The sequence below is a fragment of the Cucurbita maxima genome, unplaced genomic scaffold (assembly GCF_002738345.1).
Source record: "Cucurbita maxima cultivar Rimu unplaced genomic scaffold, Cmax_1.0 Cma_Scf00001, whole genome shotgun sequence".
In the NCBI taxonomy this organism is placed as follows: domain Eukaryota; kingdom Viridiplantae; phylum Streptophyta; class Magnoliopsida; order Cucurbitales; family Cucurbitaceae; genus Cucurbita; species Cucurbita maxima.
Genome location: NW_019272017.1, coordinates 1663574 through 1680693, shown reverse-complemented (window position 1 = coordinate 1680693; position 17120 = coordinate 1663574). Strand labels below are relative to the sequence as shown.

Below are 17120 nucleotides of genomic sequence, written 5' to 3'. Positions count from 1 at the left end.
GGGTTATAATCCAACCCAAACAAAAAAAAAAAAAAAATCTAACTCATTTTATTATCAATATACACTAATTCTTATGATTTTGGATCGGTACTCAAGCGGTATTATTCATATATTTTAATATAAATAAAATATGATTTTTTTAAAAAATTCTAATTTCATCTGAAAATTATTAATTTTGTCATACTTTTTTAAAAATATTTTGAAACTTTAATCCCCGAGATTTAAATGAAGGAAAAAGAAAATTGATCGAGTCAAAGTCTATGGTATATGATTTAATACATTTCAAAATCAGTCCTATTCATATTTTAAAATTCATTCGTTTACTTCCTTGACCAAATATTTGTCTCACGGATTTATCCAAGAAATAGACTTAATTTATAATAATATTAAAAAAAACACACACACATTTATCATTCTAGAAGTAATTAATTTACATAGTGAAGTAGTTAAGCTACTAAAATATTGTATGAAATTGTTTAGTTTAGACAACCTAGGCAGCTCACATGACCAAAGTGACAGAGATAGCTTACCAACTAAAGGTAACCAAATATACAAATGGAAGGTGGAATATTTCTATAATCGTCTGAGTTTGTTGAGATGATAGCACCTCAATATTTAGTATATAATTCAATAACGATTACAGACCGAAAATTTAAATGTTTAAGTCTACACGTTATTTGATTTAACATGGCTTTGCAGTCTGTAATATACTAACTACTTGCTACTTGAATTTTCCGGCATTGGCATGTATTTCGCATATTGGTTGCTCTTGGAGGATCTTTGTGTGAGCACGAAATTGCTGGAATCGTTATCAACAAGTGGCTGATTACTAAATTAGGTTAAGAGTGCAATCATAGAATGAGGTCTCCTGGATGTCTTCCCATCAAAATTTGAATAATTCAATTATGTTGGAATGAACATAAACAAACATTCAAGGTTGGTGGTTGAACTTGTTGGGAGGATTATAGTGTCCCTTCCAAGCGCTATCCAACACTTGATTAAATAATCTCATCGTGCCCTTCCCATCATTTGCATCCGCTGCCCTTTCACCTGGTCACACAAATTTTTCCCACAGCATAACATTAGTTCTAGCCACTACATTAGTTCCAACAAGAAAAGAGACATCACCAAAAAAAGAGAGCTTACCAGCTATACTAGCCACTACATTAGTTCCAACAAGAGTTCTTGCAGAAACGTTGAAGGCAAGGAGAAGTAAAGCAAAGAAGACAATCTTCCAAGCAGCGAAACATGCTCTGGTGGAAGCCATCTGTGTTTGTAAAAAGCTCAAGCTGTGTCAATAGAGACTTTGTTTTGGCTTATATAAACCCACCAAATTTATAGAGAGCTTCACTTCCAAGAGGCCAAGAATCAAAACCTTGAAGAAGAAGGCATTCTAAAGAAGATTTGTTATTTTATGCTCTCTTCCTGCGGCTGTGTGAGGCACCTGTTTGGATAGCTATTATTTTTCTCTCAACTTGTTCTCCAATATGGTCAAAGTAAACGCCCCAAAACAACACGTCGATTTGTAAACCTTTTGGAAGATTTACACAAACTTGGTTACTTGGGGTTAAGCTATCATTATTATAGCTTTTTGGTTCTTATGAAGTTAAGCAGTCAGGAATAGATGCAGTATGATCTGCAGAAATTGGTAGATGTTGCTACCAATTTCAAAAGCCAGAATCCCAAAACCCATCTCTTCTATGGAAGGATTTGATACTCAAAGAATGAAGAAGAGTATGAACATGAGATATTTTGGTTGGTTGGAAGAACAACATTTCAAAACAATGTTAATTATTCTAAGTGAAAATAGGGAACATTCGAGGAAATTTCTTCATACCTCTATGCTTAGAGCATAGAAAATTGGGAATATGCATAGATGTAAACATGTGGAGGAAATAGTCTAAAATTCAATATATTTTGAAAGGGTCTCATTTTGTTTGTCATGTAATTTTATATATAATATTAAAGGGACGAATTTTTATGGGAGTGGTTGCAAATATTAGTGATAGCAGTCTAAGTTTATTACTGATAGACTGCTATCACTAATAGATTTGTGCATGTGAATGAAGTATATCACCATCTGTTGTTGTAGAAAGCTGAAATTGTGAATATAGATGAACTTGGAGGCATAGTTATGTGAGGTTTCCCATCGGTTAGAGAGGGAAACAAAACATTTGTTGTAAGGGTGTGACCTCTTCCTACCAGACGTGTTTTAAAATTGTGAGGCTGACAACAATACGTAATAGGCCAAAGTGGACAATATTTATTAGCGGTGGGCTTGGATTGTTACAAGTGGTATCAAAGCTAGACACTGAGTGGTGTGCCAGTGAGGACGCTGGGTTCCCAAAAAGACAGAATGTGAGATCCCACATTGATTAGAGAGGGGATCAAAACATTCATTATAAAGGTTTGAAAACCTCTCACTAAAAGATGAATTTTAAAACTGTGAGGCTAACGACGATACGTAATGGGCCAAAGCGGACAACATTTGTTAGCGGTGGGTTTTGACTATTACAAATGGTATCAGAGCCAGACACCGACCGGTGTGCCAGCGAGGACACTAAGTCCCTAAGGGAAATGGATTGTGAGATCCCACATTGATTGAGAAGGGGACGAAACATTCATTATATGGGAGGGGTAGATTGTGAGAAGTTGAAGAGGGGAACGAAACATTCAATATAAGAGAGGGGGTGGATTGTGAGAAACATTCATTACAAGGGAGGAAGGTAGATTGTGAGAAACATTCATTACAAGGAAGGTAGATTGTGAGATCCCACATCGGTTGAAGAGAGAAACGAAACTGTTAAAGATCACGTATTTGTTTAGATTGCTGTCAGTTGATCAGTTGATTTAGTTTTTGATTTGTTTACTGGTTTGTTACCTGATTTTCTACAGATTTTTAGGTAGATTTTCTAAATATCTTTTTGTATTCTCTCTATATATAGAGAGCATTCTTGTTCTCCATAATTCAATCTTCTCATCAATCATTCAATAACTCACTCTTTCACTAACAGAAACATTCATTATAAGGGTGTAGAAACCTCTCCCCTAGCAGACGCGTTTTAAAACCATGAGGCTGGCGATGATACGTAACGAGTCAAAACGGACAATATCTATTAGTAATAGGGTTGGACGGTTGGCAGGCTCTTGTTATTGTTGTCTATTTGAAAATGGAAATTTTTCTTACATTTCTAAAGGTGGCCGGCTCACCCTTGATTCAATCAGTTTTGATCAATTTGCCCACCTTATATGCTCTCACAATTTTTAAAGCCACAATCCGTGTTTGTAAAGCCATTGAGATTTGAGAAGATGAGAAATTTTCTAAGGGAAAGGGTCTGATCTTGTAAACTGGGACATGGTCACAACCCCAAAATCTAAATGAGGGTTCAGAGTTTTTGAAGTCAATGAAGCTAATATTGCCCTCCTCTCCTCTGTAAATGGATTTGGCGTTTCTGTAGCAAAAAAGACAAGTTATGGTCTCAAGTGATCTCTAGCAAATACAGTAGCCACCAGTTTGGAAGGATTCCCTCCCAAGAGCTCATGTCGTTCTCCATGGAGGGCTATCATCAGATGTAACAGTTTTTTCTCAAGTCACTCAAGGTGGGGAGTTCGAAATGGTGAATCCATCTACTTTTATCATTTCCAGACGATGGATGATATCCATATAGTTGCTGCTCTCTGTAGAGAAATTCTTTCTAGAGTGACATCTAAACCTTATACTACGTGTCGACAAGCATAATATTAATGAACTGTTAGGTTCTAGTAAGAGAAAGTGTGCGGATATTTCATTGCATTGGGAAGAACAAAGCAACTAAAAGCACCAAACAGCTGATCCAAACAGTTGAAAATCTCATCAAGAGTTGTTTAATATTGGATGATGAACAATACCTCAACCCCGTGGGACATCATCAGAAGTGGGTTTCTTTGCTTTTGCTACAACCACAGCTTTCTCAGCATCTTTGTACTCCACAGCCATGTTACCTTAAACCTTACCAAACATTTGAACATAAATAATATGTTAGAAATAACGAATCTTCACAGATCTTTCTAACAATACGACATTGTCACTTTAAGAATAAGTTCTCGTAATTATGTTTTTAGTTTTCCAAAAGATCTTATACCAATGGAGATAGTATTTTTTTACTATACACTCCGTCTTTAAAGTGTAGTTCAAAAAAGAAACATTCAAAAGTACACAAAACTTAGAAACATTCTTTCAAAAGACATCTCAAACACACTATTTAAACTTCGAAGTGGACAAATATTGAGAGGGTGCAAGAAAAGCTAGCATCAGAAAATAATGGGACAGACAGCTTACGAGTAGTACGAGGTTTGTGCAGTAAAAGAGTGTTGTTGGTTGCAGAAACAGTAGAGCATTAAGCTGGGAGGTAGCTGAGACTAATCTTATTTAGTTATTTATTGCCAAATTTAAGGTTAAATTTTCATTGATGGGAAAATGGGCTATCACAGATCAGAAAAGATCCATTTGCATTTAAACAGTTCGCCCATTTTAAGTGGTTGACTTTGTTTGGGCTCTCATGGCTGTTCTAGATCAAATGATCTGCACCCTGTTTGGTAATTCGCCCATAAAATAATGGCAATGTGAATGAGATCTATGAAATTCGTAGAGTTTTAAAACTAAAGCTGTATAGAATAATATCAATACTCTATTAAAGTTTGAGCTCTCATAATTGAACTAACATTGTTTAGAAAGATATGAGTCATTAACTCCAGAGGCGCTTGCGCCTGTGGCTTGACCAAAATCACACAACACCATTAAAGAAAAAAGAAAGTTCACATGACTTTACTTGTAAATATCCTTATCCTCCAAATCTAACCATGCTAAAACAAAGGGAATTAAAGATAAAACACACAAACAATTCAAATTTTTTCCCTCGGAGGATCAGCGTGGAGGAAGAGGACGGGAACCAGGACGAGAACGAGGAAGAGAAGGACGGGGAGTATAACGACAAGGAGGAGGCGGAGGAGGAGGACGACGAGGGGGAGGAGGAGAATAATTTCCTCCCCAAGAGGTATCCAACTGTCTTGCAATCAATCTCCTGCCCACATTCGTCTCTATTGTCATCTCACCTATTAAAAAAGAACAAGAAGTAAAGTGAAAACAACATTGGTGGATGGGTATTATTAAAAAGAGGAGACTTACGGTGCAGCCACAATGTTGGTTCCAACAAGTTCCCTAGCGGAAACGTTGAAAGCCAGAAGAAGCAAAGCGAAGAAGACTACCTCCTTCCAAGGAACAAAGGCGCTTGGGGAAGCCATTAATTTCTGGTTGCAGAGGAAATAAAGCTCAAAACTTGAATGGGTTTAGAGAGATTTTGGTGATGTATTAATACATATTAACTAACCCAATAGACATGTGGGGAGGGCTGCACTTTCAAGGTAAAAAACATAGAAAAAGGTAATCGAGAAGACTTTTGGCTAATGGGCATCAACTTGTATTAGTCAATGAAGTCTGGTCGCTGATATCTTTTCGTTCATAAAATTACCTCACTTTTATATAAAAAGTGACTGTCGAGGCACTATTGGGCTAGAAAGAACCCGTCAACACTATCCTTCCATCTAATGGAGCAGAGGTGACGCTGCTCAGTAAAGCCCTCCACAGTCTCGTACAGTTCCCTCCGATCTAAGGGCTAATGTCACGGTCATTACTTGTTCCAGGTGTGTTGCATATGGTTACATATTTACGATCATGTTTGTCCAAGACATGTAGTATATAGCTACATATTCTGTTTCGAACTCTTTCTACTCGTTTTCATGTTATCTAGTTTTTTATTATTTTATTATTATAATTTATGGGTGTATGACCGCTTGATAAAGTCAGGTTTAAATGCCTCAAAATGTATTTAGGAGTTGTGACTAGTTGTCAATTTTTCCTACTCGAGTTATACGCTATCAATGTTGCTATCTATGGCTTGTAGCCTATAATATTACTCGAAATAACCCCATTTCCTAAAACTACTGGTTGACATACTCGAGAGCAAGAACACTGTACAATCGATCTGGGACCCCTTCTCCCTCGGGCTAAAGCCCTAATATATATCCGATCTTATGGTGTGCTAAAGAGTGGACCTAGTATCCCAGGGATTGATTAAACGGGTAAAGGTAAACGCTTACGCCCACTTGTGCTGATATTAGGCTACTGAAGCTGCTTTTGTATGATTGGTGGAAGACCTGATTATCATTTCTGTTATGGCTTGATTGTTGATCATACTCATACACATACAGTAAGAGAGAATCCACTCCTTCCCTTCCTCTTTTTCTGACTTATGACTTAATAGGGTGACTCTGATCTGATTTATGATGTTTGGCATGAGACTGATTTCACTCTTTCACTCGGTAAAGCTGCTAATTTTACAGGAGCAAAGACTCAAGATGAATGAGACTTGGCAGCTTAAACTTTCCCCATAACAGCCAGTGGTCGTCTTCCACAGAACCCAACCCAATAAGAAGAACCAACCTTCAAGCACTTTAAAGCTTCCCACTTTGGTTACAAGCCCATTCTACAAGGCTCAGCGATGATTATAGATCTCCACTTCAACACATGTAGAAGGATGCAACTTTAATTTGTTTCCATGTGGAATACAAAAGCGAGGTTGGAACTTGGAGGCCAAGTGAACCCATCTCTGTAACTGTTTGCTACCTACCACTCGTCTTTATCAGTTTGTGTTAGCCGAAGCAACCATCCAGTTACCTCATATCTCTAAACTAAAAAGTAAGCGAAAGAAACTTAGTGATACCCAATCAAGAAAGGAAGAGCTTGAACATTGAGGCAAAACCAAAGTATTTGAAAAGAGTCGTACAAATACATTTGTAGCTTTATTTAAGATTGATTCTCCCAAAAAGCCTATAAACACAAAGGAAAAAGGCACAGCTGAAAGCAGTTGAAAAGTAATGTCATCAACTAAGGGATGTGATAACCACCACCCCATGGGGAATCAGCAGACAATTGTCTCACTGGTTTTGCTACCACCACAGCCTTTCCAACAAGCTTGTACTCCATCCCCATCTTACCTGAAACCCGTACCACCAGATGTAAGGTATTACTATAAAAAGCGGAAGAAGCCGAGCGACAAGAAAAATTCCTGCTGCTACCATCGTAGTAGCATGTGTAAGAGCTGAAATGGGGTAATTAAAGCCACACTTCGTCATAAACAAAGTTAACTTTGATTGGCATTTATTTGAAGAGAAAGGTAAGATAATGTATCCATTCATGGGTATATTTCTTATTTTAACTCAAGTTTGTTTTCTGCCGCCACGGGCTGGCCACTAGAAATATATAGCTCAGCTCGTCATTGACCCATGATCAATGGCTTCGACCATACTCTTGCTTTTAGGTCCGTCCACTATCAACTTTAACATGTTGAGATATCTAAACACCCACTTAGCACCCACTTCACTTACACAATTAATATAGTGGGAACCTACCTGCATGAAAGAGTTACAAACACACTACTCCTAAATGTACACTACTCCTAAATGTAGACTACATCTGACAACTATTTGGTTTTAGTTTTCAAAACTTAACTTAAATTTTGAAAATAGTTCTAAGAGTTAGATAACTAGAAATTTTATAAGAATTCTTAATGTAGAACTTCTTGAACACGTGAAGAAAAAGAGTCTTACGAATACGAGGAGTATTGTCCATTGCAGAAATGGGCGAGGCAATCAGAAGCAATGCAAAGCAAACTAGGAGCTTCAACACAAAGGAAATCATCTTCAGGGACACCATTCTTGAGGACTCGAGCTAGTTTTAAGTGCTAGTTCTATTGGTTGATTTATAGGAAAATTACAGCTTAACTAAACTTGAAGATATGAGGAGGAATTAAGAGTCAAAAAAGTTGGCCAAGTGTTTAAGGACTTTGTTGGGTCTAATTGTCAGAGAAATTGCTGTCATGGCCCCATTGATCTTTAATATTTTCGAACATGACAGTCAAATAATAAATGCTAAGCTTTCATTTTCATAGATATTTTCTCTTACTGTCTTTAATAACCACTCCTTCCTCCTCTCTCTTCGATTGTAAATATTAGCCTTAATTATTTTTAAGTCAAACACATGATTCTTTTTTCTTTTTGTTAAATTTTTAAACATATAATCTTTGACCACTTAAATCCATTCTCTCTCAACTTTTAATTATTTGTGTGGTTTTGTAACCTACCTATGACAGTTAGAGGACTTCAAACTAATTATAAGGACTAAAACCTTGAGCGGCTGCAAGGATCACTTGTTTTGCTTGGCAGGTTACAGTTGCAAAAACCTTATGATGCTCACATTTTGCAACATTCATCTTCAGGAAGATATTGCCGAAATCTCCTACTAATTGGCCTTAATATTTCTTATTTTCCATAAGCATCGAGAGATATTGCAAAGCCTACCTTTGCTTCAATGTCCAATAATTTTTCTGTTTAGAACCAATTAAGCAAATTCTTTTATTAGTGTTTTCTATTCCCTAAAATTTGACAAACTTCCTTCGGCTATCCTTTCTTCTTTGATTCCATTAATTCTTTTCTCTCCAATGGTACTTGATTCTAACCATTTCGCTTTCGAATTGTCTATTCAAAAATATAGTCCTCCATCTACCACACTAAGGGGATCTTTTTCCTCTTTAAATAAGGATATCATCTCATTTATTTCTTCAACGAAGCTCCTATAGACCGTTCGAAGAGAGTACCCTATTTCATCATCATAACAATTTATTCACTTGCCCCAAATAAAATTTCATTGGACAATATTAACTCAAACATTATTTTTTATCCCGAGAATGACGAGAAATCATCTATCAAAATTTGAAGTTCAATCTCAAATTTTAAACCAAAATTCTTGTATCCAAACTTATCTATCTTCCGTCCTTTCATGCATAACCATTAAACAAAAAAAAATCGAAAAGATAATCCATTATCAAAAAAGTTGGGAGTCCAATCTTATACTCACATCTCCCATATCCAAATTCATCTTCCTTACATACATAACTATCAAACTCAAAAAATCCAAAAGATTGACCATCACCTAATTTATAGACCAAATACAATCAAAAACTTTTCTTTACCACCAATTAAGAAAATTCTTTTACTCTATTTCCTCATTATAGTACTTAGATTCACTTCCCTCAAATTAAACCTCATTCGACTGCTTCAAAAATTCTTCAAAAATTATTATGGATCCAAAGAACAACTAATCATATAAAAAATAAATAAATAAATAAAAATGCAAGTCCAATCTAATGCTTTAAACAAAAATTCTTGTATCTAAACTTATCTTCCCTTCGTCCTTTCATATCCAACCATTAAACTAAAAAGCTCCAAAAGATTGTCCATAATCAAAAACTTGAAGTCTAAATTTATCATCCTTCCTTCTTTACCTACATAACCATCATAACCATCATTCTTGTGATCCCTCATTCCTTGATTCCAACAATTCTTCACTTTTCCATGTCCTTGATTCAAGTTCTTTGCTACTTCTCATGCATATGACATCTTATTTCTTGGTTCCAAAATAAGCTTTTCAAATCTCCAATTTGAACAAACTTCCATTTTCGATCATAACGTTTATGAAAGTGAATAGTCCTTGATCCACCATTCTCATACTACTTTAACCCACAATTCTCGTATCCAAACTTTTTTTCTTTCCTTCCTTACACACATAACTTTCACAAACTAAAAATATCCAAAAAAAATTGTCCATTAACAAATTTATAGACCAAATACATCTTAACTTTTCTTTATCACCAACTAATTAAGCAAATCTTATTTTTCTAGTGCTTCCTTCCTCTAAAATTTAAAAAACTTCCTTTGTGTGGCCCCTCATTCCTTAATCAAACAATTCTTCACTTTAGTGTGACCCCTCATTCCTTAATCAAAAAACTTCCTTTGTGTGATCCCTCTTCCTGATATAGTGTTATTCAATTGCCAAATCTCATTCAAACATTTTTGCACCTTGTCAGGTGACTTGCAGTCATATAATAATTTCCAATGAAGCAAGCTAGTAAGACACAAAAACTTCTTAAGCAACAAGATCATTTTAAGCAATAGACTCTTACCTTTTCCTCTTCAGCAGACCAAATTATTTCTTAGACTTTGTCATTCTCCTCTTCAGCTGATCAAATTCTTTCTTCTACCTTTAAGAGAAAATATAAGAAACAGAAAATGTCAAAAAGTTTTAACTCGTAAACTTAATAGAAAATAAAACAAAGTTTGACCTTCATTTTGCAGGGCTGTTAATTCACACATTGAAAATATAAAACAGCAAAAACTGAATGTTGTTCAAATTGGTAAAAAAAAATTCTATGGAAGAATCTGCATATATCACACTTGATAACTTAATCAGAGGATGTTGTCATGTCATATTACAGCCTAAAGAAAATTAGTGCCAGAAGTGCCTTCAGTTAGGGTGTCCTGCACAAAAGGTGTTGTCTTAAATATGTTCTGTGCTGTACTAAGCTTGAGGAATATAAGAAGGAAGATGCACCCTGAAAGGCCTCTCAGTTTCGTTTCTAAACATGTTAGTTGAGTAATTAAGAAATCTAAGAATTAGTAGCATTGCCAGACATGTTTCAAGCAATATTTTGTGATCTGTTCTTACTTGCAGTCAAATGTTGACATAATCCAAACAGAGGTAACATCTAAAGAAGCTAAAGCTACAATACACAACTTCACAGCCAACAAATGATAAATAAAATAAAATATAAACTTCAAAACAACATTTACTTCCCACGCCCCCTAAAAACTTAAATTCAACTTCACAGCCTTGGGATTGGAATCATACCAGTATTCCTAGCAGATGCGAAAATCCAACCAGCCTCAATGACAAGACGAACTGCTTTTCTGTTGCCCAAGCAATCACTTCATCAAGAGCAACTGCCTTGTTCTTCCCCTCTCTGTTATCGGAACAAAACTCAATGTGACATAAGAGTTCGTCGTCCTGCTCTCTTCTGCCAACACATAAATTTGAATATCAGGATTGTTCAATGGCTCCTCACACAGAGAAGAGATAGAAGATGACAGGGAATGAAACGAAGAGTCCAAGATAATAATCACGCTACCATGGGAGCAATGAACCTACTAAAAACGCCCTATTCCTCCGCAATCGAAACCACGAAAAAATACAAAACGTGTCGATAGAAACGAACAATCCTTTGATTAAGTTCTCCAATGAACCCCTAATTTGGAATAGCCGGCTGAAATGAAGTTACATTACCTCTGTTTTTCATCACCGAGACGAGTCAAGAAACTTCCTTCGATTCTGCTCTCTCTCGTCCTCCGATTGCCTGGTAATGATCTTGCATATGATTTCGGCAACGAACACTCAAAAGGGAAGAGGCCGTTGATGGAGCGCTCTGATTCTAGTGTGAGAATGTGCGGAACAAGAGTGTGACTGCGGGAGAAATATATATGGTCTGTGTAAAATCCGCGGCGGTCGAGACAGCTGGCGTGACGGGTAACGGCTCTGAAGACCGTTTGACGTTGACCGTGGAAAACCGTCGAACGGCTACGTAATTTAACTGATTAATTAATGTGTAAAATCCTCTTATTGTCCTTTATTTTAAATGTACAAACCTTAGTAATAAGAGAATTTATGGAGAACTTAATTATGCTTATTGTTAAACATATAATTTATTAAATACTTTTTAAAATTTTATTATTTTCTATTTTATTTTATAATAAAAATCAAAATTTTCTACCCATATTATAATTTATATTAAATTTAGTCGGTGGTTTACACGAACTAATTTGAACTTTTAAAATTATAAGGATTAAAGTCATCTAATTTTTTTTTATATATATTTTTAATAAAAATGCTACTACATCATACTTTATATTTAATATTTAAAATAATAAATTTATTTAATTGTAATATATTTTTAAATAATATTTATTTAGTTAAGCTCGTGTATTCTCACAATAATACATTTTTTGTATTTGCACCCTTGAGTTTGGTTTGGTCGGTGTAACTTTTTTTTTTTTTTTTTCCAAATCATAATTTCAACAAATGTTCGAATTATTTTATATATTTTATATTGGATTTGAATTTTGTTTTTCACTAATTTGTTCTTCTTCTTCATATTTACACTTGATTTTCACGTGTGACAATTGGAAATGAAGAACAGAGAGATTCATCACAACTCCATTATTGTAGAATGCAAATTGCTTTCCAAGAAATTCGAGTTGATCAAGCAAAATTTTGGCATCATTCGGTTCACCTAATACTGTTTGGATTCCGAGAAAATTATTCAGATTCAGAGCACAATTTTCACTCGCCTTCCTATACATACAGATTGAAACGAGAAGAGATCGATGATATCTGAAGCATTTTAATCATTTCAATTGACGGATCCAGAGATCACAATTCTAATTAATTACAAATACTCGCCGGAAAATTTCGATGATTCAGCATCGATCGAGCAAGGAAGAAGAAGGAGAAAGAAAACAAACAAGGAGATCGAAATTCATCGATGGATATAGACATTCGAATCGATCTTCGTGGAAGAAGAAGAGATTAAAATATGAAGCACCACACGAATTTGAGGAACTCAAAGCAATCGAATGTTTCTGGCCTTCTATTGCTTCTCTTTCTCAGAGCTTTCATGGCGGACTCACTTTCAATGAATCGAACCGTTTTCTCAGTGAAAGCTCCATCCCATGCGTATTCCTTCATATCATCCTTACCGAAGAAGATGTCTCCGATGACGTCGTACTTAGAAGGTCTGCTGCAAGACTTGCCGCATCGACGGCCGTCGTCACTCTCGCCACCGAATTCGAGGGGAGTGGTATCGATGTCCATTAAGCGAAGTAGTGTTTAATAAGGAAATCTCTGAAGGTTTTTATCTCATGGTTATATTTATACATAGGGATATAAATATGTATTATTTTTTTTGTTTGACGAAAAAAAATAATAATATTTCCTCTTAAGATAAGGACAACAAACAATTAATTATTGAATCTTAGTATTTTAAATGGAAATCATCATATGGTTGTTAGAACCTTCCTGAATTTACCGAATAGAAATTGAAAGTTCAGTTAATTAAAAATCTTATTTTATTTAAATTTTAGTTCTTTTTTTTTCACCTCAAACAGGTAGGATGGGATGGAGATCCGACCCGACCCACCACACCCCATGACACAAATATGAATTGGCTGACTCATTCAATGGTGAGAGTGAGTGCCGCACAATCGTTTTGTAAAATCTTATGAAAGTGTGATTATGACAATTGGTATCAGAGTCAATTCGTCTCTGAGAACTGATTTAGTAAATATGTCGACATCAAAATAGCTCAACGTAAGACACTACCTGTTAAATACCTTTGAACTATGCTCATCGAGGCAACCAGCTCATTTTAGCACAAAAGACGGGAAAGAACAGCCATAATTATAAAATTTCTTTAAAAAAAAAAAAGAAAAAAAAACACTAATAATCTAGAACGGAGAATAGGAGAGCAAGATAATGGCCATAATATTCATAACATAAATGTCCTCCAACTGTAAAAATGCCCCCTAAAATCTACCTGTGTTCAGTGTTCATAAATCTGGATATGACTCCGCCAAGTCAACTCCTCAGGTCAAAAAATAAAAATAAAACAGCATATAAATGGCTGAACATTAAAAGACTCTGCGAGTCATTACACTCTCGGGGTGGTTCGAGTAACGGAAGAGCTCACCAAAACTATCTAACGTATGCTGTGGTGTGGTTGGATCTATTGATGGAATCTACAATGCCTGCATTTCCAGATTGGTCTGCCCGTTGGTGCTGGAAGTTGAAGTGGTTCCTCCTTCACCTTCGTTTTCCGACTTCATTTCTTGAACGGGTGGCGGGTTCACAATAGTCATTGGGACTGCAAAGTTATCAGCTAGACGTCCCTTCATCTCCCTGTGTTCTTGACAAAGAGCGCACCAGTGCAGGCAGCAATGTGTCATGCAAGGATCACATGGGGAGTTCTGCAATCAGCACTGCAACGATTAGCATACAGCATGTACTACACTACACTACCATATGACAGTGTATTCACTTTTGGAAAGCTAACTAACCACACATTTGTTTAAAGGGGGAATGGTTGTTCTAAATCCTATGTGATCACATAATTGACATGGTGACTTATGTCATGAGTTTCTGAAGTGTAACTTGAGATACTGTCTCTTCTCTCACCCTTAGCCCCTTGCATTAATAGAAAATATGGCACATCAAGCTCTTCGAAGTGCCCCCCACGGAGTAATGTTATTATTTCAAGCTCCGGGCTAATACTCCAATGCATGACAATTGTAAGAAAATTGTGAAATCTCACATCGGTTGGGGAGGAAAAGAACGAAGCATTCTTTATAAAGGTGTGGAAACTTCCCCTTAACAGAGGTGTTTTAAAAACCTTGAGAGGAAGTCTGAAAGGGAAAGCTCAAAAAGGACAATATTTGCTAGCATTGGTTTGGGCTATTTCAAATGGTATTAGAGCCAGACACTAGGCATTGTGTCAACGAGGATGCTTGCCCCAAAGAGGGGTGGATTATGAGATCCCACATCGATTGGAGAGAGGAACGAGTGCCCGCGAGAACACTGGGCCCTGAAGGTGGGTGGATTGTGAAATCTCACATTGGTTGGGGAGAAGAACAAAACATTCTTTATAAGGGTGTGGAAACCTACCCAAGAAGATAATATCTCCTAGCGGTGAGCTTTGGCTGTTACAAAAATATCTTAATATTTTTCGGGCTTGAACGAGTTGACATATCAACGTAAGAGAATGAAAAAGTTTAAACCTAGATATCCCATGCGATCCACAAAATCCTCTTTACAAACAGAGATTTTCTCCTCAAAACATACTAGAGGACGCTTTCGGAACTACAGAAACAAAAGGCAAACAATTCTAGAAGTGAAGCAAACAAGTTGGCATCTAGGTATTAGTCCGTAACCACAGAAGATTGTCCACATTTAATAGATCAAGATTGATAAGCACATTAATAGAAGATTTACCTTAAGATGATACTTCTTCTGCAAAGATTGGCGAACGAGTCCGGTGTATATACCACACATCCACCAGGTAAACAATAATCCCTCACAAATGAGAAACGTCGTGTTTGGTTCGATGCAATGGAACGCTGCAGTTGCTGTCGCCAAGGCAATGCCACCTTCAACAAATATAGCATGACAAACGCACGGCCTTGTCCAGTCCATATCATCGTCTCTCAAGCTTTCAACATTGCGCCCAAACAAAACACATGGACAGAACAATCCAGTCCAGCCTGTATACACGAAATAGGCACACATACGAAGACAAAAACAAGTTACGACAACAGCTTGCTCTTGCAGACCTTGAAATGAGTAGTGCTAATGGCATAATTGCATAAGTTTCAACTTTCAAAATGTGTTTCTGATGACCCTTAGTTCTACGAATAACCACACGAACAAACAAACAATTGTCATATTGCAAAGCTGTTCACCGTTATTCGACCTGAGAACCGTAGATTAAGAAGAATACTATACATATGGAAACTTACAACTTTGTGGATCTTCAGCACAGCCAAAAATCCCAGTTGTCCAAGGTTCATCTGCTGGAGGTTCAAAGCTGTCAGGGAGTGGCTGTCCACACTCATTGCATTTTCGAACATTTAACTGAGAGTAATCCAGAGAATTTCATTATAAATGGCATGTTTTTTAAGTTTTCCCTTGGATATTCCTACAGAAAGTTACTACCAAAATTGCATAAATAGACATACACATAAAGAACAAGAATCATAGTACGTATATAGAAAAAGTCGAGCAGCTGCAAATCAAGAAAACAAAAAATGTCCCGGAGTAATGGACGAGAAAGGTCAGTATCAGATAAAAAGGGCCAAATAAGGCGCTTGAAGCTTCAATCGAGTATTTCTCTAGATTCACCACTTAAATACCATAACAACCCCGTCAACATCTCACATACAAAAAGCTTAACAAGTATGCATGTAGCTAGATGTGAGATCCCACATCAGTTGGAGATGGAAACAAAGCATGTCTTATAAGGATGTTTTAAAACCTTGAGAGGAAGCCCAGCTCAAAGAGGACAATATCTGCTACCAGTGGGTTTGAGCTGTTATACTAGCACATTGTTAACACACAATAAACAGGCACAGTGGGAACATCGTCGAGTGGCCACCCCCGATCGTTTAACATTTACTAACCTTATTAAATAAAAGCTTCACCCTTCAACATTTGGAGTAAAAAACACCGAAATGCACAGCTTCTAGAGCAGTTCATCCACTACAAGTCAATCTTCTCACAATTGGATCAACAAACAATACTACCAGATCGTGAAGTGATATGCATATATGCTCTGAACATTGTAAACCGGAAGAACAAATACCAATGATATCAACAGAAAAGCTCGAATCTACAGAGAGGTATTATGAGAAAGAAACAGCGGCAAAAATTGCTCCAAGAAAAGTAGAAAACCTGAGGAACTTCAATGGGCTGATTAAGCTCCCCTGGCTTGATTTCTTCCAAGGGAGCTTGATCTTTCGTCAATTTCACATACCGAGAAGGCGCCGCCCCATCCCCCATCTGAGATTGTCCACCGACAAAAAAAAAATCAACAAATCAAGAACTCCACATCTTATTTTCTAAAGTAAAACTGCAAATTATAATAACTCGAATCCAAATCCAACAATTTCCCATCACTTCAAAGATATTGAACAGTTCGACCACGGAAGAAACGATTTATAAGAATCAAACCTAGGAGAAAAGAAAAAAAATCGACAATCCTACCAATCCTTTTCTGGGACTAAAAAAATTGCAAAGATCACCAAAACAGAAAAATATACATAATTCTTACCGACCGCAGCAGAAAAATGAACTCGCCCAACAAATCCGGAGCCGCTTCGCAAAATCAGCGAAGATCTGATTTCACCTTCAAGATTTAGTGAACTTGAAGAGTCAACCGACCCGAATTCTTCCCCGGACTAGAAGAAACGGATATAAGCCACAGCCGCAGTAATCAAATTCGATGCGTTTGTTTTGTACTGTGAAATACTGAAATGGGTGGGTAATGGGTAGATAAAACTTCCCCGAACCGCCCGGATTATGTTTCGTGTAACCATTTTTGGAAAAGATTCGATTTTTTTCTTATATGGAAACAAAATTAGTTTAAATT

The 17120-nt window shown here is 36.5% G+C and overlaps 1 protein-coding gene and 2 long non-coding RNA genes across 8 annotated transcripts; all 3 read right to left on the bottom strand.

Annotated features, from left to right (window-relative positions):
* Window positions 1-485: 485 nt before the first annotated feature.
* LOC111467958 lies at window positions 486-11363 on the bottom strand. 3 transcript variants are annotated; one of them, XR_002714701.1, is made up of 7 exons: window positions 11213-11363; window positions 10781-10946; window positions 10056-10133; window positions 3889-3988; window positions 1376-1444; window positions 1147-1267; window positions 486-1050 (listed from the first exon to the last, which is right to left on the bottom strand). It is a non-coding gene; the product is annotated as an uncharacterized LOC111467958 (long non-coding RNA). The 3 variants fall into 3 exon arrangements; XR_002714672.1 differs by having other exon boundaries at window positions 1147-1444; XR_002714686.1 differs by lacking the exon at window positions 1376-1444.
* Window positions 4615-8219, bottom strand: LOC111467853. 3 transcript variants are annotated; one of them, XR_002714631.1, is made up of 3 exons: window positions 7645-8219; window positions 5161-7032; window positions 4615-5091 (listed from the first exon to the last, which is right to left on the bottom strand). It is a non-coding gene; the product is annotated as an uncharacterized LOC111467853 (long non-coding RNA). The 3 variants fall into 3 exon arrangements; XR_002714625.1 differs by having other exon boundaries at window positions 5165-7032; XR_002714634.1 differs by having other exon boundaries at window positions 5245-7032.
* Window positions 11364-13443: 2080 nt separating the features above from the next.
* On the bottom strand, window positions 13444-17010 carry LOC111466610 (cell number regulator 6-like). Of its 2 annotated transcripts, none has more exons than XM_023111368.1 (5): window positions 16803-17010; window positions 16424-16531; window positions 15493-15607; window positions 14969-15237; window positions 13444-13947 (listed from the first exon to the last, which is right to left on the bottom strand). In XM_023111368.1, the coding sequence occupies exons 2-5, from the start codon at window positions 16529-16531 to the stop codon at window positions 13720-13722; spliced, it is 720 nt and encodes a 239-aa protein (XP_022967136.1). In that variant the 5' UTR covers window positions 16803-17010; the 3' UTR covers window positions 13444-13719. The 2 variants fall into 2 exon arrangements, with proteins under 2 accessions (XP_022967136.1, XP_022967163.1); XM_023111395.1 differs by having other exon boundaries at window positions 16807-17010.
* Between the last annotated feature and the right edge of the window lie 110 nt (window positions 17011-17120).